This window comes from Phalaenopsis equestris, unplaced genomic scaffold, assembly GCF_001263595.1.
Source record: "Phalaenopsis equestris unplaced genomic scaffold, ASM126359v1 Scaffold000044, whole genome shotgun sequence".
Taxonomy (NCBI): domain Eukaryota; kingdom Viridiplantae; phylum Streptophyta; class Magnoliopsida; order Asparagales; family Orchidaceae; genus Phalaenopsis; species Phalaenopsis equestris.
The window spans coordinates 206,629-227,669 of NW_018164486.1; the positions used below are offsets into that span (position 1 = coordinate 206,629).

Consider the following 21,041-nt stretch of genomic DNA (forward strand, 5'->3'; position numbering starts at 1 on the left):
TACATCATTTAACAAGTATTCGTCAAGTATTATTTTCAATAGGATCAAATTTGATTATGCATGATTCTTGGTTCGTGGGTTTTTAATTGGCTTTAAATTAATGATTGTCTTGCTGCAGTAATCCAAATAATATTTCTCAATTTGTAAACTCTAAGCATCGTCTAATATCTTTGAAAAATTGTAACTTAATCTTCTTAATTGTTTTGCTTAAGGTCTAATGAAATAGATTATGATAATAAAATAATCAACTAAGTTTTTGAGATTAATGAAATATTAAATTCATTAGTGTAAATTGATCATGTAGTTCCCAATAACCATAAAATGATGAATTTTGTTCTTCAAGCTTAAGCATCGACAAAAGAATTTAGTATATCTCGTTACTTTTGTTTTAACAAAACTCATTATGAATCAACTATATCATAACTTTCAAAGAAATTTTTTTTTCTATTTAATTTGAAATTTTCTCAATATTATATCTCTCATTGAATATATGAATATTATTTTAAATCTCATAATACTTATTTGGGGTTTTTCTATACCCATAATATGACCAATTTTTGGTAAATTTCATTCTTAATGAAAGATACCTTGCACTTGGGCTTGGGGGTTCTCTAAGTTCTTTACGAGTTTAGGGAATGTCATATGGGGTTTCAAAAGCAATTTGAAAGATACTTCAAGGATTTTATCTTAGCTAATTAATAGAAGCAACTGGAGTTTATCTTAACTCTTAGGGACTAATAGGCGCATGCCACTACAATTAATTATATCCTTGGTCGCAGTGAAGAATATTCTCAGTTAAGAACATTGACTGTACTTTGAAAGAGTAATTTTTTAGCATTTAGATTGGAGAGAGAGAGAAAGGTGATCAACTGAAGATCTCATGTTTTAATCTTCTCAATTCAACATAGAAGACCCAATAAATTAGTGATAGAAGCTCTAGTGATGTATCATCCAAAGAGCCTTTTTAGCAATCACTAGTTACCTTCTCTCAGGTATGTCGAGTAGATTATGTTCAATATGTCGAAGGGTATAGAGTTGTATCTTCGAAGGAATCTAATTAGTTGCTAGGTGTTTTTTCTCTAAGATATCTTGAATAAAATATGCTATGTATCTTGCCATGATGAGTTGCAAATTTATCTTGGATGGAAGATGCCTAGAGGAGTAAAGCATAACTAATCATTGTTCAGAGTTGCAATGACATGACTTGTGATCGTTTAGTCATATGGTTTTATTGATTCCTATCAAAATTGGCTCAAATGCATGGAGCATGATTCACGTAGCTTAGGGGCAATACATATCTAAGAGTAGCCCTCATTTTACTCTAAAAAGAAATGTTGAGAGCTTGTAGGGCGGATAGATGTGAATGCCATGTTATGTGGTGCACTTCATGTTGTTGTAATCTATATCAAACATGTCTTAAGAACTAACCCCTAGCTCATCAATGATTAAACCCTATAGTAGATGACAACTCATCACATCTATGAGTTCTCTTTAGAAAGGAACCCTTGATAAAATTTGATTTTTTGGGCTCGCCATAGTAGATTAATTTGAATGGGCAAACTTATGATATAAGCCAACCAAGATATAAATAGGGAACCTATTTGGTATTAGTTGAGCTAAAGTATACATGATTTTACCTTGTTAGCCAAAATTTAACCATAAAGAGCCGATGGCATGCACCAACCGAAATAGAGATGTGAAACTTGTGTAATAAGATGCCCGTGATTAATTTTGAAAAGTGGAGCTACGCCTAAAAAAATGTGCATTATTTTTGAAATATAGGGGCTTATGTTGTCGCTTTCCAAAAATTTGGATTTGGCTGCACCAACTTAGTAGTTTAAATTTTTGAAAGTGGAGAACTTAGCTTGAAGGTTGTGCATTAATCTCATAGTATCTAGTTTAATATAAATTTGATTGTTGGTTAAGGTTTGCAACTTTGAGGGCAAAGAGGTTTAGGGAGGACACTTCTGACCTTGAGCATAAAGGAGGCCCAATAGTAGAAGTGTCAACTTCAAAAGTGGATGGATTTGGGGTTATTTGTGTTTTGACTTGACGACATTGTGTTTACATAGTTAAAAGGTTGGTAATTATATTAAAAAGAAGACCCACTTACAAGAATTACAACCTTGAGGGTGTGATAAGCCCAAAATGAAACTTACAAAGCCCAATGATAGAACCTACAAAACTATGAAAGGATGAATAAGAAATGTTGTTGAATCTTCACTGTAACTAGCCTTGAAGGTTTTATGACGATGCAGTGCTCAATATCTTGTCAAAGCCTGAAATCAAGTGACTAAGTTCTGAGATGCATCATACTCAATGCATCTCATTATAAAGAAGACCCATTTACGAGACTTACAACCTTAAGGGTGTGGTAAGCCCAGAATGAAACTTACAAAGCCCCCAATGATAGAACCTACAAACCTATAAAAGGATGAATAAGAAATGTTCGTTGAATCTTCACCGTAACTAGCCTTGAAGGTTTTATGACGATATGGTGCCAAATATCTTGTCAAAACTTGAAATCAAGTGACTAAGTTCTTAGATGCATCATACTCAATGCATCTCATCATAAAGAAGACCCATTACGAGACTTACAACCTTGAGGGTAAGGTAAACCCAAAATGAAACTTACAAAGCCCCCAATGATAGAACCTATAAACCTATAAAAGGATGAATAAGAAATGTTTGTTAAATCTTCACCATAACTAGTCTTGAAGGTTTTATGACAATGCGGTGCCAAAATCTTGTCAAAACTTGAAATCTAGTTACTAAGTTCTGAGATGCATCATACTCAAGGCATCTCATTTTGCTCTAGTATTCAAGGTTAGATGTCCTTTTAATTGATGATGGTCAATGTCCACTTACTATTTTGTTGGATGTCAAGTGGGCTAGGTTAATTGATATTAGATTTGAAAGTTGGCCAAGGTGTTCAAGCACTTTTAAAATGCTACATTTTCCATAAAAGTTACAATTTAAGTTTCAAAATTTTTTAATACGTTAGACATATATAACTTATATTTTATCCAGGGAAGCTTTTCAATAATTGTCAATTGCCTTTAATGGTCATTGAGCCCAACCTAAAGTTTTATAATCTCCATTTAACCACCTAAAGGGGGACTCTCAAGTTCCAGAATTTTCAACGGACCATAGAATATACTTTGGAAAACTGTCATTGCCATATTTGTAGTCTCGAATACGAAAAGTGGATGGTTGCATTTGGTAGTCGACAAAAAGTTTTGTTAGCGTGAACATTAATGTTTATCATTGTTGCTTGTGATCGAACTAATACATTAAGTAGTATATCATAGACTAACATAGGGTATTTTTGCGCCTGTATTCGTACTTCATTAACTTGATTAAATCATGTTATTTGTACACTATAAAATGTAAATTGCTTTTGAGGAAAGGCAAACTATAAAACTAGCATGGAATAATATATTTTGAGACAAAATATTGGAGAAAAACAAAGGTTATTTGGTCCAATCTAAAATTGTTTCCACTTAAATCTGTCTGGTATGGATTCTAAGCTGCTTTTTTGTTTCTTTGTTGGTTTTCTTATAATCATTAACTCATTTGCTGTGTTCCAACCAACTATTTAAGATCTTTTCTGTCAATACTTTCTCTATTTAATTCTGTTTGATGTGTCAGCTGGTGGTATATTTAAGTTGTGGATGTGTTGTTTATAATTTCATACTTTTGTTTTACTCTTTTGGTGTTTTTCATTGACTCTTTCTATTCATTGTATTGAGCATGTCCTTTTCTTTCTAAATTACATCTTTTTAATTTTAGGAAGAATGTTTAGAGTTTTGTTTCCTATATTTTGCTACTATTAAATGCTTTAGAATTAGCATGCCACATTTTTTTTTTATTTCTATTATTCTTCTTGATATAATTTCTGCAGTAACTGTTACGAACATTGTAGTCATGTTTTGATATTCGTCTGACCAGGATCCTGATGACACATTGAAGCGGAAGACTTTTGAGTTACTTTATAAGATGACAAAGTCCACCAATGTTGAAGTTATTGTTGATCGGATGATTGATTACATGATTAGCATCAATGATAACCATTATAAAACTGAAATAGCTTCACGTTGTGTTGAGCTTGCTGAACAATTTGCTCCGAGCAACCAGTGGTTTATCCAGGTGGCACCTATTGATATTACGTTATTTTTTATCCATTTGAGCTGTTGCTACTTCGCTAACAAAATTTATTGTCCAGACTATGAATAGGGTCTTTGAGCATGCAGGTGATCTTGTAAATGTAAAAGTGGCACACAACCTAATGAGGCTTATTGCTGAAGGGTTTGGAGAAGATGATGAAGGTGCCGATAGCCAATTAAGATCATCAGCTGTATGTATTTCTGATGATTTTTTCTGCCTGCAAATTGACAAACTAACTTCTAATACACTTCAATGTTTTTGCATTTTATATTATGATAAAGTATCTGTTGCTTGTCCCAGAAATTAGTGAAAATCATATACTTGTTATTATGTCAGAATTCATGTTACTGGGCTGTCATTGAAAGTTCTCTTGGGTGTAAGATGTTTCAAGTGAACTCACGGATTATGATAAACAAACACTTTAACATGGACTTTTGGGTCTAAACATTGAACCTTACTCATTAGAGTGATGCCTTTTTCTTGTAAAGGTTTTTTTTTTTATTTTTTTGCATGTTTATTTACTGAATTCCATATTATGTTTACATAATCAATACAATGGCACATTGAATAAGTCTTCATTTACACATTCCTTCAAACATATCAAGCTTGCAAGGATCGTTTTTCAATTTTGTGATGTGCTTTATGTCTGAAGAAATCAATATTTCCCTTTTTTGCTTCTTTACTTTTCCTTCGCTTCTTTTAAGTTTTCCAGTACCATTGGCCCATCTAAAAAATGGACAAGATAATAAAGGAGATGCAGAAGATGAAGAGATAATAGAAGTAACAAAATTAGCAAGCTTCACTCTTGAACAGAGAGATTGCCTCTCCCTTTTCAAGCCACCCACTTGGTGACTGATTACAATAGAGGAATAAAAATGGTCTCTACAATCACAACAAAATTTAATTGTTGTCATAAACTCTCTTTGGTGGGTCAAAACTCTATTATCATAATTGGATAAAGTACACTGCTAACAAATTGTTAATAAATTACTATCAAATATGTTAACAAACTTAACAACATAAATTATAATAATACCAACAAAATAATGAAATCTAATACACAAATTGAACTTAAATAGGTATTTCTAGGTTTCTTAGAACTTTATTCTTTTTGGGGCGTTTACATACATATCACTCAATTCCACGTATTTACATATTTAACACCTAAACTTTGCTTTTTTACATTTGTAGCTTTCAAATCATTCATATCACATAAAAAACACCACAAATTTAACTTTTAAAATGTGAAATGCACCTTCTTTTAAAATGTGAAATGACCTTTTCATGCATAGATAAGGTGGCATATATGTAAAAGTTAAAGTTTAGTTGTTAGAAATGTAAATGCAAGAATTGAGTGGTATTATGTAAATCCTTCATTATTTTTTTATTTTGATCGAACTATTGTTCTCTCTACTCTTTTGGGACACTTCTACATCTATGGAGAGATAAAACATCAATTTCCTGGACAGATGAGGGGAGAATGACACAAATTGCCATGATCAAGTTTCCACTCTTATGATGCGTTTTCATCATTTATTTTTCTGTTTCTAATAACTTTGCATTTTTGGATATTGTTATATTTTCTAATTAATAGTATCAATATTATGTTGCAATTACTTGATGGTTATTGTTTTTTATTTCACTTTTTACAACTAATGTTCTTATAAAACTCATTAACAATTTATTCCTGATAGGGACAAATTGGGAGTTTAAACCAGAAGTTTTTATGTTCTGCAGGTTACCTCATATTTGGGTATACTTGGCGAGCCAAAACTTCCATCTTTATTCCTACAAGTACTTAAATTTACTTTTCATGTTTTATTTATTATGTTGCGCCTTCAACCATTGAACCTTTCTTCTCTAAACTTCAAGATGTGGAATTGAAGTGCAGGTCATATGCTGGGTACTGGGGGAGTATGGTACTGCTGATGGCAGTTACTCAGCATCTTATACGATTGGAAAGTTATGTGACGTAATAGAGGCCCATCCAAATGACATCACTGTAAAGGTATAGTTTTAGACAAAGTCAGGTTGTCGTCCTTCCCTCCGGTATGAGGACATAAAATTATGATTAGCCACTTTTATGTTGACTCACAAGACCTGCATGCTCACAAGTTAGTGGTTAAATGTTCCTATGGTTGATCTGGGTGTTCTCTTCCTCTGCAAGGGTTTGTTTTGGTTGATTTAGGAGATTTGCTGGAATTTGCTTTATTTGCTCAGAGGGGTGCACATAAAAAACTTACTATGGTTTTCTTCTCATCTTTTCATTATCTATTATTATCAATATTCACTAATCCTTTTTTTTTAAGAAGGTGAAGCTTGTGCTTTGCATTTTTGTTATTCATATTGAATTATCGAAAGTATATTGTATTACAGCCATTCTTTTCATTGAGCATTCTAATTCATTATTTATCTACCTTTCCTTCCATGTTCCCGTCTTGCACTCAAAACACATTTGTTGAGATAATGTTGTGAACTGCCATGTATATGTGCGCTACTATTCTGTATCATGAGTGTTTTAGTTTAATTTAGGTTTTTAGAGCTGAACCGAACATTAAACTGATGAAAGGAAAGGTTCAAATTTTCAATCAGGATCCAATCAAAGGTTCAGTTATAATGATGTAAATTTATGAACTTAATTAAAATTCTTTAAATAATGTAATGTTGTAATAATAACAATGCAAATAAGTGATAATATGTATATGCATATTTAATTTATAATGAAATAAAATGCTTATACAAGAAATATGCTTAAAAATTACTGCACTCCAATACCCTCCATATGTTGTAATTTTTAGTCAAATCGGTTCACCATGCCTTGATTTTATGGGTTGAGTGGTGTAACCTTGGTTTTTTTTTTTTTTTTTGATGTTAGTCTTCTGCAAAGTTTAGTTTTTAAACCATGACTGACCTGGTTTGAGTGCCTAACCTTGGTTTTTAATCATAGGCTAGCTTGTTCAGTTGTCTTGTTGATCTGATCTTCACAATCATGAGTTTAATTGTATTCATTAACTTAGATATAATTAATTTTATATTTTGGATTGCATATGTCGAACGATGAAATTAGAAAAACAAATCTTCAGTGAATTCCACGTATATGTCTAGGGATAAAAAAGAAGTGTGGTAATTCATTGCAAAATAATGATTAGATTATGTTAAAAAAGTTTCACATGTGTTTAAGCTTGTAATCATTATAAACAAGATCAATCTTAAACAGTTAGGAATTTGGAGAGTTATGCCTGCAAAGTGAAATGTTTATTAGAGAAATTGATCTAGAAACAGAGCTAGAAGAATAACAACTTTTTCTCCTATACAGGGTGTGGAAATTGTACCTAGTTCAAGGAGGGATGTGATGAATACATTTTGCTTTAGAATTTGTGAAGAACAAGCTTGCGATGTTTCAGCGTGTCCCCTAAGCTTCAAACAGAGAACCTTTAACTTACGATGCAATAAATTATGCTATATAATTTTGTAGTATTTGGGAAGAGGTTCTCTTTAAGTTTTAAGTGCTGGCTTCTAAATGATTTGGAAGAACTTCACTGAGCTTTAAAGTGTTTCTCAAGAGATTCACTTTTAAGGCAATAGAAACAAGCTTTTTATCCATCGTTGTAGAAGGAAGACTGAGTTTGCTTGATTTGGATTTTTTCCTTGTGATTTCCGATCAGTATTTCACTGCATCTTCACTATTCATTTTGGTATATATTTGGGAATTGATAATAGATGTCTTAGGTTTATCTGGAATCTGTAGTTGCTAAAGCTACCTCCAATGATAACTGCAGAATTAGAGCAACCTTCAATTTGCAGCTCATGTCAACACTGATTTGATTTCTGCCTACATTGCAAGAAAACTTAAAACATTTCAAGCTTTGATTTCTGCCTCTTAACCGAAATAGTTTGCTGTGATATGTAGTTTGTTTATTTGGGCATTAGAAAAAGAAATTTGCTTCTGTATGTTATTTATTTCCTGAATTATGGTATTGCGTTGATATAATTTCTCCTTTGCGGTATCTGAATTCTTTTTTGAATTTAAGACTATTAATTATGATATATCTTTGCAGGCTTATGCAATAACGGGTATCATGAAAATCTGTGCATTTGAAGCTGCTGCTGGGAGGAAATTGGAAATGTTGCCCGAGGTATCTTTATAAAAATAGTTTTTACTGTTTTACTATACATCAAGTTTTTAGTTACTGGGTTTCTCAGCAACTAGGTCTTCATGCTCTTCTTGCAGTGTCCCAAGGTTCCTTTAATGGGCAAATTGTTAACAAAGCCATCAAAAACTAGCAAAGATGCTATATGCAATACTTTAGCTGCATATATCTGCATGCAATGCAATTCCAAGTTATTTAATGAACCGTAAAAAAATTATTAAATATAACTTTTGGTACTATCCTTAAGGATTAAAGTAATCCAAATTCAGCTAGTAGTACAACATTTATCAAGTCGCAAAACTTTCTGAGGGTTTTTCAACAATATAGAGGTTTTGTCAGATTTCTACAAATTTTTGGACACCAGAATTTTAAAAATTACAACACTCAAAACTTTTTCAGAAATACGACATCAGTCTTTTTTAACAATTTTGGGATATACAAAAATTTATCCTTCATGGTTGTTAGACAAGTTTTGTTATAGTTAAAAGTATCACTAAGAGTGTTAGCATGCAGTTGAATATTTTCTAAAGCTTAATATTATATGTGAAACTGATTTTTCAATCAGGATCAATTTACATTGATTGACTGCCTCCGTTATGTTTTGCAAGCATATACCATGATATTAGGTTTGGGATATTCCAAATCATTCTCACAATGGACCTTGAGAGATTTTATTTTCCCTTGAATAAAAGATTAATTCTAATAAAAAACAAGAGAAAGAATCAATAAAGCTTTTTTTAATTGAATATTCTGATTTTATATAAAAATAATTAACTTGTCTACTATCTGTGCATGTGATTGAAGAATAATACCCTTGTAGGTCCTTACGCCCTTATGGATGGAAGTGCACTTCCCACCACTTTAGTGATGAAAATAATAGCAAATTAAAATTATTCAAAGTTCCATACTTGATGTCGGATGTGAGAAAAAGGAATACAATTTTATAGACTAATATAGAGTAAAGGAAATATAGAGAAGAGATGAGAAAAATATATATATATATATATATATATATATATATATATAAAGAAGAGGGAAAAGGGGCCTAAGAAACCAAGATTTGGAACTTTGTTTTGATTTAACAGACTGAAACCAACTGATACAATTTGATGAAAAATATACTGAATCTATGAAAAGCAAGCAAAATTTTACCATTAGGGAAGTAGATGATTTGTAATCAGCAAAGTGCTATTTCTCGACATCGGTCTTCACATTCTTCTGTCTTTCAGGGCTTAGAAGATGCCCAAGAGAGAATGACTGAAGAATACGCTAGCATGAATATGATTAGATGATCGAATGAATGTAGTAAAGAAGATATGTCTAATTAGCCCATATCTATTTTGCAATTAAAACAAGTTTTTGAGACATTTGGATTACATTGAAATTTTGTTTTATATTAATTTCTTATGAAATAATAAAAAATGTTAACGTACATACAAAGTTATTGCATTACACCCAAGATAAATCAACCAATAACCCTTATTATTGAAAATTTAATTACATTATCCATCATGAATCCTTTTTTATCAAAATGCCCCACAAAGGGAAAATACTTTTTTACCTTAAAATAAATAAATTGATTGCAATCAGAAGGTTGAGATCAAAAGTTCAATGAAAGAATGGAATCATGAAAAACAGATATCTAAAAGTCGTCAAAGTCTTAGATGATGAATTCTAATATAGTAAATAATCTATCTGCCAACTAGTTGGTTTAGGTGTTAAGATAGTGCTCTAGAAGTATATATAATTTCATTGGTAGAAATCCGAGTGACGCTAAAGTGAAATCATTGTGAAAACCACACTGCAAAATGTAGTTGGCAGTCAAAAACTGGGAAAATGAGCCCTTTTACTTCTTTTCAATTAATGTTATTGGACTGTTTCCATCATGGCCATAATTATGGTTGAGGCTGATTTGTATTTGTTTATCTTGTGTGTGTTTAATAGTTAACATTTTGTCATTATGTGTGCAAATCTGTGTTCTGGTTGACTAAGTACAACACTAGTGAAATTTCACATCCAAAAAGCAATATTATGGTATTTTTGCACTAGGGATATGACTGGACTATGTTGATGAACTTGGGGTGATACAATTGGCGAATACAGTTGTATCATATCTTTTACATATTCTAAAATTAGATCTACCGGACATTTTTTCGCTTTTATGATTATGCATATTTCTTTTATCATTTATTGAGCATTGTATGATATTTTGCAATTCATGGATGGTTTATTCGTATCATAGTTAATTGTTATGTATACTATCATGTATGCTTCTTTCACAATTAAATTTTATGATTCGGGCTTTTTTTTTCAGTTCCCAAAGTTTATAGAATGGGATTTATTATGGCTGGGGCTGTTTGATGCAAGTGTTTTAGGGGTTAGTGTTTCTAATTCAGCTAAAGGATTCAATGGATGAAGTACACTAATTTAAGATATTAGTAATTGGATTAATTACTAGCCTTATTATGATGCAAACCATAAAATACACAAAATCACTCTTGACTAATAATTTAATGATCATTGAATTAATGAAATTCAGCAACGAATTTGAAAGCTTTAAAAAGAAAAAACTTTGATAAAATTTTTTGCTATAAAAAAAAAACTAATTGCATTAGTTTCAGCTAAAGTCAATCATATTTGCAAACTAAGCTAAAATTATGAAAATATAAAGGATCAAGGTAAGAAATCAGCAAACATAATAATAATTTAGGCTTCACGCTCATACAAAGAAATGCTTTTCCTAAAATTGGCATCGCACTTACACTGTACTCAAGAGAACATCGAATCTAACGCACACACAACTCTAAATGAAATTAGAAATTTAATATAGCCAGAAAATGTTTATTTCATGCCTAAAGTGTTATGTTCATAATCATATAATTTTTTGTAAGGTCAGCAGTTTCAAAGACATTTAAATCATTGAAATTTGGAAGTTTTACCCTGTACACTCCTTATGGAATGATGAAGAAACAACATCAAGCAGCCATGATAGAACAAGAAAATTCCTAAATTCCATCCAATTCTTGCTTGAAATTTGAATGCAATTGCTGCCATCTTCTGTAAAACTAGAGCCCTATAGCAAAGTTGTTGTAGTGCACTCAATTAGACGCCCAAATCGTGAATCAATATAGATAGGGTCAATGAGGGAGATTGATTGGACAAACTCAAGCATCAAATTAGGAATTAACAGCACATCTACCAACGAAAAGCACTATAGTAGAGAATACATCAGTTTTTTATAAACAATATCATCATAGGTATGAATTCAAATAAATTGAAATTGAAAAACATTAAAATAATTAAAGGTAAATAGTTCTCAAATGATCAAATTAGTAATTTGAATATTTCTACACACAAGTTTTTTTTTTTTTTTTGACAAGGGGAGAAATTTATATTTTTTTTTTTTTTTGACAAGGGTAGAACTTCATAAATCCATCACATTTTCCAGAACTAAAAAAAATTAAAAAATTCGCTTTGATGAATTTAGTATTTGATATTCATCATATAAACTAGGGCATAATTGTTGTGTTATATAATATAATATCCATAAATATTTGTATATAGCTCGGCTTGCTGATGCACAATATATCTCCAAAATCCAATAACAATAGTGTGCAGAATTTCATTTCCTAAGATATAAAGTTTATGATCAAGGAATGTATAGTTGCCTTGCATGATATTGGAAATGAATTTACAAAGAGGAGATGAAAAGATTGGATATTCAAAATTTTGTAGCAAGTTTATTAAATAAATTCAAATTAGAAATATTGAAGATTGGACTAATGTTCAAATCTCTCGGAATTTTTAATTTGTTTTTTCATTCTATATGTTTATATGTATGATTTTATATGTTTCTTTCTAGTAGATAATTTCTTAGTCCTCTTGAAGGAAACATTTTAGGATTGAGAAGTATCAGCAGCTCATCAATTATTTGATATTCACACAAGTAATGGACTTATTATTGTCATAATTAACCATCAATTTCTCGTAACTATTTTTATGCAAATCAGAAAAAGGATTAATATAATATGAAGTAATGAAAAACCTAAAATGCTAATATGCATCATGCATGGCGTGAGGTACTAATTAAGGCCGTGAACTAATTTCTAGTAGACAAAAGAAAAAGGTTGAAAGCAAACACATCACAGATATACAAATATATATGGGCAATCTCTTTAAAAAAGATTTATCCAAATAGCTTAAATATATCCTTTGATGAAAATAAATTCGTCTTATTAAGCTCATGATCTCTAATTGGACAGTGATTTCACTTTAAGAATTTTATCAATTTTTATAATATTTTTTCCTTTAGTATTGTTGATCTAAAAATAAGCAAGATTAATAATTCTTGTTTAAAAGCATATAGCATTTACTTTATTCCGGTTGATATAAATTTAAAAAGGGTGAAGACTTCCCAAATCTCTTTGAATCATTCTTGACGTACAAATTGATTCCGATGTTATAAATAATGGTAAAAATATCAAAGAGATCATAATGACAATATATTTGAGTAATACCACATCCAAAGAAGATTTGGAAATCTATACAATACAAATAACAGCATTGACAAACCTTTTGTTATCTAAAGAATCATTGCTATGAAATTTTCTCATTTAAAAAATTTTGGTAGTAAGTACAATTTGGAGAGGGGTGATATAACTCCAAATCTAAAAGTAAATGGGAGTGTAAACACCTTACTCTCATCGATCAAGGATGGCTTATTTATTCTTAGGAATTATGTACTTTTATATTTGACCAAATTGATGTAGTTTTAAATTTCAAGTTTCTTTTAAGGCATTCATCATTAATGAATTCTCTAATATTATAACACAAATCTCTCTATGGCATTTTTGTTTATGAATTGGTATATTAGAAAACTAGCAAAAAAAAGTAAAATCAATATAAGTTAATCATTTATCATAGAAACGCTTTTCATTGATAAGTCATGAGATGTGATTAATTTTATTTCGCACTCATGAGTATACTCAGTTTTTATTGAAGTTCATGTTTATGCATGTTTTCATGCTACTTTAATTTCATTCTCAAATTTTAACCCTTGCTAAAGTATAATTCATTTTGGTAACATATTTTAATGTAAATGCACGTTTTGATTCAAAAATACTAAATGCAGATTTAGAAGAAAACTGCAAACCTTTTTTTTTCGGCTTAAGATATGCTCAAAGAATATTTGTGAAGTTTTTTTTTTCAGTAAGATTAGATTTAGCCATACATCATTGTTATATTGGTGTGTGTATGACATGCTTCAAAGGAGATGATTTTGTTTTTTTTCCCTTTATGGACATTAATCACGATTGCATTATAGCCCTACTAATATAATGTTAGCAATCTTACTTGATGCCCAAAAGATTTATACAAAGCCTTATGTATTTTTTTAGTTGACATGTGAACTTTAAGCTCTGATGTCAATTTTATGCAAGACATATTAGGATCTAGGGTTCCTAATACAATTGAATGTTACGATGGATAAAATTTTGTTAAATCATATTCATATATCGGTTTAAAAAATTATTGATTAAACAATCATTAGCTCTATTTTGATGTAGACGAGAAATACATAAATCCTTCATAACATATATTTAAATGATCTTTTACTGGGGAGATTCCACAAGAAATTTTGTAAAATAAAATACCACATTTTGATTAGAACTTATGTTGCAATAAAAAAAAATGGAGCTCTATTAATTTTGACTTAAAATAAATAGCACTTATGAAACCAAGCTTAAATTGTGAAGAACAAAGAGAAAAAGGTAAGACATACCAAACATGGGCATTCATTCCTTAGTTCGGTATAAGATGACTTTTCCTGAAAATTGATAGCCATAATGGCGCAATTTATGAAGGGTTTGGCACACATAGTTGAAGGACTTGGAAATTTTATTTAGCCAATATGTATATTATATGCGATCATACTATATTTGTATTCATCTTATTTTTCTATGGTAGACATTTTCAAAATACCACTAGATCACTTAAATCAAAGTGGTACAACACCCACTCTCTGTGGAAACAATGAAGGAACAACAACTTGCCATGAAAATCCCACGAAATGGTTGTCCATCCCATGAAATCCGTCTGTGAACCATCTAGCCGCAGCCAAGAATTAATTAGGAACAAGTTTCTTGATTAAGAGTTGTATACACTTGTCATACATTAAAAATGTCCAATAATACTTCCAAAGTTCTTTAAGGTCAAAAACAAAAGTTTTATAACAAAATTTCGGTGGTGTACTTAAATAAAAGCCAAAGCATGAACCAATGGAGCTTGCTGGACCAATCTGAGAGATTAGTTGGACTAATTTGAGAGCCAAATTAGAAAAGTAATCAACAGTAAACTAACCAAGGAAAATCATTGTAATAGGAAATACATCTCATTTTTTAGGCAATATCATCATATGTGTTTTTCATAAATATGAAATTTGAATATTACAAAATAAAATAAAACTGACCTCAAATTTTCAATCACTGCTTTGCTTATCTTAGTGCGCAAGATTTGTTCTTTGATCGAATGTCGACCTTCTTATGTTCATCAGTGTGGATTCGCTAGGCCATACAAAGTATTCCTCTCTCTCTCTCTCTTGGGTTTTTTTTTTTCACTGACTCGTTTTAAACCAAAAAAAAACCAACATTGAAGGTTTGAGGGAATATTTAGAATACAGTGAAATGATAAATTTTTAAAATTTGTATTGTTTTAAATTCATTAATTATGGCCACTGATCCAGGTAGCACACTGTAAGTAAGTTTTTATTTGCAGTTTTTTAGATCTGAAATTCTATTGTTTAGGTTTTTTGTTAGATTATTTCCCACATTCTATACTGTGCGATCCAAGTACATAAAAGCTTTATTTAACTTGTTTGCCGATTTCATCTAATCTAAGTTTAATCTACGTTTAAGGCGCACAGGTAATAAATCCCAATGCTGCAGAGAAAATGCTTATTGGCACTTCATTCACAGTTGATATATCCATTGTTTGTTTTATCCACTTCTTATGTTTCTTCTCTTGATTTTTTTTTGCTGCTCTGCTGAAATTCTTTCTTTTGCTATTTACAAGATAGTGACAGTTTAAAATGAGCAGAAGTAGCATTTTAGTTTTTCAATTTTGTTTTGTGTTTAACACCAGCTTTTTCTTCTCTTCATCAGTTTTATTGGGATGATTAGACGTTTTAGAGTTATAACGGAAACAACATGACTAGATGAAATATTTTTTACAGCTATATACTGAACACCGCATTACTATTGTGAACTCTATTACCATAGGTGTACTCAAAGCATAGATTGTCAGCTTGAAAAGCCTTAAAATTGTTAAATTCTGTTTCTTGCCCATCTTATTTTTGTTAGGCCCCTCGAACTATCAGATAACAGTTGCTGTTTTATGCTTTCTGAAAATTTATAGGCTGAAATCATGTTTGTTTTCATCAAAATTCTTTTGACCCGACAGATTTTGAAAAAACCTAGTGTATTTATATTAGTAGATTTATTTCTCTTATTTTGGTTTAATATGATTCATTAACTTAGACGCCATTGTATATCATATTTTATTAATATATTTTATTTGTTTCTGTTTACTTGATTGCAGTGTCATTCTCTAATTGAAGAACTACAAGCATCCCATTCAACTGACCTGCAACAGCGTGCATATGAGCTACAAGCTTTATTGAGTTTGGATACTCGTGCTGTTGAACATGCATTGCCTTTTGATGCGAGCTGCGAAGATATTGAGGTCTCTACTAAACATTCGCTTGCTCTATATGTGATACACATATTTTGAATTTTTACCTATGTATGCAAAAGAATATTTTCAATTTTCTTCTTAAGTTATTGAATGGTCAATATGCAATTTTATGCAAGCCTTCTTGCTTTATCACCATTAGTTGCATGCAAAGCTATTTTTTGGAAGTTCTTGTGCTATAGACTGGAAGGTTCTTTTTTTTAGCCATTTAATTTTAAGCATGGAGGCAATATCAGGAACAGGGAAATGTTCTTTTTCTTTTGATTCTGAACAAAATTTATATAATTTTAAGATGGATTAGGTGGACATCAAACATGATCAGATTGTGCAATTAATGATTTTAAAAAATCTTAATATTTGATTTTTTTTGGTGAATCAAAGCTGCCGGTCTCATTTGAATGAATGCAGATTATCATTCAAATTTAATTTGAGCAACTCGTGACATAAAAATAGCGGATGGTGTAAACTGTAGTATTTGAACCTTTTCAATCGAGAAAACTGTAGGCTTGCTTAATCTATAGCAGTGCAGTTTTATGATGCCATTGCTGTTGTCGTCCAACCTAGTTGCTGTTATTGAGATGAAAGCTCAATCGTCTTGATTCAAAAAATAGTCATTCAAAGGAGTTTGTTTTTTTAAATGGGAGATGATTAGGAACGTTGACATTTTCTCATCAATAGAATCAAACTGACCCTAAGTTTCTCTCTCTCTTTCACCTTCTGAACAATTTAATAACAATTTAGTAATTCTTTATTATGGAACATTTATTAAAATCAAGGTCACGCACTGTAAAGAAACAATCTCATACATTTTATAGTATCCTATCTAAAAAGATACTTGCATAGATTAAATCACAAGCTAATTTTGTAAAAACGCCAGCAATGGAATAATTCAACACAAGCAACATCTCAAAGACCGGATTTCATTAAACACGTTTAGAGGCTATAAACTATAATTCATGGCAAGTGCAAACATTCCACGTTAGGAGATATGCTAGCAAATTATACTGATTAACTTAGCTTCTATGCAAGGGAACGTCATTTTCCATTAAAAAGACTTACAGAATACCAAGGCCAAAATTGATCAGCTAGTTATTAGCATTTGAATTTAACTTTAATTAAAGTTCTTGAGCAGAGAAGAGTAGATGTTGTCAAGTATGAATGGATTCCTAGACTGGTGAGGTAGAAATAAAGGGAAGGCAGTTTAAGGTGGAGCCTTGATGAAAGCAAAGGGAATAGGCTTGCTTGAAGTTAACGAGGCAAGAACTTAACTAATTCCTAACTGATGAAGAGATTCAGGGCAAAGACCCTTGGTGGCTACAACCTTCCAAATTTTCTGTGGGTAAAATAATATTTGGTGAGTAATCTAGGCTCGGAACAATACACAGTGCTTCTTCTACTGAAAGCAAATCACAGGATGATGGTGGTGTGTCTAAAAGAGGTTTTCGCAGAGGTGGCTTTCTATGACCAACAGTGGCAATTGAAGGGAAGAGTTAGTTTTGAGTGTTTAGTTTTTAATGGAGTCAGCAAAGAGGATAGATAGTGCTATTTCAGTTAGTAACATTCATTCCCCAACACTACTCTGTTGGGCTAGCTCGATGTGGTTGAACTTGTAATTAAGAATGAATCCCCTTTCGATTAGAAGAGCGGGAAAACCTTATTTCAAAGGAAATGCTTTGTTTTGGATATATTTGATCTGAAGTTTATAGTGAATTGAGAGAGGAATTTCCGGGGTATTTTTCGAGCTACAAAAGATTTATGATGCAAGTGATGTGCCGGGCTTATTGGTTTAGGGTGCAAGTAAAGAAGGAAGTGGAATGTTAGCTCATAAATTTGTTAGGTATATATTTTTGTTGGTTCAGTTGTGCTTTACGGAATATCTGACCCAATATCTTGGTTGTATTTTGGAACCCAAATTTAAACAGTATCTGCTAAGAATCAACCTGATCTATTCATTTGTTTCTTGATACTTCATGTATTATGTCATTGAGCTTTGGCACGCTTAAATCACCTTGACATGCTAGGATAGGCAACATATTTTTCACGATAACAACAACGAAGACGACAACGTTAAGCCTTTATCTTACTAATTGGGGTGCGCTATGTGAATCGTTTTCCTCCATTGAGTCAAAAAATGGTTTAAAGAATTCAGGTCATAATTTTTCGACAAAATATTTATGAAACAACACATGAAAAGGCATGCTTACTTTTAAAGTGTTATTTTTTATGTGATATTAAAGATTTGAATGGTATGTATGTAATATTAAAGTTCAGGTGTTTGATATGTAAATACATAAGAATTGTGTGGTATGTATGTAAAGGACACGTGAAATTTTTTTTTTTTTGTGGGGGGGGGGGCACTTATATGCTTTTAAAATTGACATGTTAGTTTCAGTTTCATTCCCCAATATTCTCGACTTCAGCTTACTTGCTTGCTATCATGTTACAGGTTGATAAAAATTTGTCATTTCTCAACAGTTTTGTGCAACAATCCATTGAGAAAGGTTCACAGCCCTACATTCCTGAAAGTGAAAGGTCTGGTTTCTCAGATGTTGGCACTTTCAAAAACTTTAACCAGCATGAACATGCTGGCCACGGTCTTAGATTTGAAGCATATGAACTTCCAAAACCATTACCTCCAGTAATCGTATCTCCTGTCCCACGTCCGCCACAAATCACCAATACCATTCCAGTTTCCGAGGCTTCATATCCACGAGAAATTAACAAAAATCCCAATCCGTCAGCAAACTCCGAAATTAAACTTCGCCTTGGTGGAGTGCCAACTAAGTGGGGCAAGTCTACATATTCTCCAACTCCTTCATCTTCTGCTTCTGGTACCAATAATAAAACAGCAAATGGAGTCACACATTCTGATGTCTCCATTACCGAAACCTCACAAGCAAGAGATTTGTCATACAATCACAGGAGGCAACAAGTTGAAATATCATCTGAGAAACAGAGATTAGCTGCTTCTCTTTTCGGCAAATCATCAAAATCTGAAAAGAAAGTTCCAACCACCCACAAGTCATCATCCAGAGCTAATTTTCCAAATGATGAGAAACCATCTGCAAAACCTCCTTCAACCGAAGCTCCCAAGGAGATCTCTGGTTCTACACCTCCGCCGGCTCCTGATTTGCTCGATTTCACTGATTCTTCTCCTTCAATCCCCCCATCTGAAGATCCATTCAAGCAGCTGGAAGAACTCGTTGGACCTGTTGCCGTTCCAGAGTCACAAGATATTATGGGATTATATGGTCTGAGCACCAGTTCTGTAACTCCAGCTATTAAGAACTCCGAAGAAGCTAACACTGTGGTGGCAAACAAGAAAGGTCCAAATATCAGAGATGCTTTGGAGAAGGATTTTGTTGCACGGCAGGTTGGCGTGACGCCTACAGGTAATAATCCAAATTTATTCAGGGACCTGCTGGGCTGAAAGAATAATTTCAACTTCTATGATTCCGATTAGTCGGCCAGTTTACACAAACCTGTAATTAGATTAGAATCCCATGCATAGGAAGTTTGTGTTTTTGAAATTTTGGCGGATTCTATTGCGAAGAGGTTTGTAGATTTAATTTTTTTTGTTTGGTGGAAGAACTTAGAAAGGTGGTGCTAAGTGCAAGAATTAGGAGTAATTATTTGTGCGGCCATGGGTGATTACAGTTATTGTTTATTTCTGTACATGGCGGAAGTGTAATGGTTGAACAGGGTTTTATATTCATTGTGTGGGAGTTGGGGGAAGGATGGGCTGTTTATGTGAGCCCCAACGTTCTGTAATAAAGTCATGTATTTTTCATAAATATATCTTGTTCATTTTCAGTTCTGTTCTTTGTAAATAAATGTTAGATGTTGGTCATTGACATGCATTATACAATGATTAATTGATGTGGAATATGTAAGTTCAGGAACTGGTGTGTAATTGATTAAGCTACTCAGCTAATAGTGGGGGAGGTTGGGTGATAAAAAAGATTAGTATCAGTTGATAATGTTGGTGACCAACAAACATCAAATGTCCATCATTGGCTGGTGTCAAATCGTGTAAATGGAACATTATAATTGCAATGATTATCAGCAATCAGCATGGTTATTTTTCTTGGCAAAATAAGAGAAATAAGGAGGCATTTATATATATCTCAAGAAGAGTTATGTTGTTCATCTCTGGTTATATCTCAGACACTCCTGTTGGAAGTTCAAAGGTTCATTTGATCATTTTATGCTTGTTTTTTAAATCCTATGCCTTTTGAGTTGATGTTGGACATGCCATATTCATCTTGTCAAGCAGCTTATTTTGGGTATAAATATTCAAAAATTGAAGGATTAACTTGCAATTATATGTGAATATTTTAGTATGATTTACTTTTTATGATTTATTTACTTGGCAAATTCTTCCAAAGATGGTTGAACAAGTAATTAACTTCTTTTATCAACATTCAGTGATAAAAATCATAATTCACACCGAAGTAATTATAATCAATGTAAGCCCACTTAAGCTGATTAGTATTATTTAACAAATAAAAAAGGAAAAAAGATTTACATACATACCACTCAATTCCTATGTATTTACTAATCTAACACCTAAACATCAATTTGTACATATATCCAACCTCACGTTTACATGAAAATGTGTTTCATTTTATAAAAGTTAAAATAATAATATTTTTTTTATGCAGTATGAAAGATTGTGGGGGTATAAATGAAAAAAAAATAAAATTTAGATGTTAGATATTTAAATACATGAGAAATGGTTGGTATGCATGTAAATGCCCCAAGAGAAAAAATTAGGTCCAACCATCGAAAAATTATTGCATACATACACCGCATGAAGAGATGCATGCGGCGTCCGATCCTGACCGTAGATCACGGTGATCTACGTTTAGGATGTATTTCGATCGGCCTCACTTTAATTTTTCTTTTTTCAAAAAAATTTTGATTGCATCCTGGCCGTAGAGCACCGTGATCTACGGTCGGGATCAGACACCGAAC

General features: G+C 31.9%; 1 protein-coding gene across 1 annotated transcript in view; it reads left to right on the forward strand.

Moving 5' to 3' along the window:
- Positions 1-19,877, forward strand: part of LOC110019067 (AP-4 complex subunit epsilon) — a 38,350-nt gene extending 18,473 nt beyond the window's left edge. The window contains exons 6-12 of the mRNA XM_020716605.1: positions 3,952-4,149; positions 4,226-4,357; positions 5,905-5,961; positions 6,059-6,175; positions 8,226-8,303; positions 15,912-16,055; positions 18,511-19,877. Of these exons, the coding sequence (XP_020572264.1) occupies positions 3,952-4,149; positions 4,226-4,357; positions 5,905-5,961; positions 6,059-6,175; positions 8,226-8,303; positions 15,912-16,055; positions 18,511-19,494 (1,710 nt within the window). The 3' untranslated portion in view covers positions 19,495-19,877. The remainder of the gene's footprint in view (positions 1-3,951; positions 4,150-4,225; positions 4,358-5,904; positions 5,962-6,058; positions 6,176-8,225; positions 8,304-15,911; positions 16,056-18,510) is intronic.
- Positions 19,878-21,041: the final 1,164 nt, after the last annotated feature.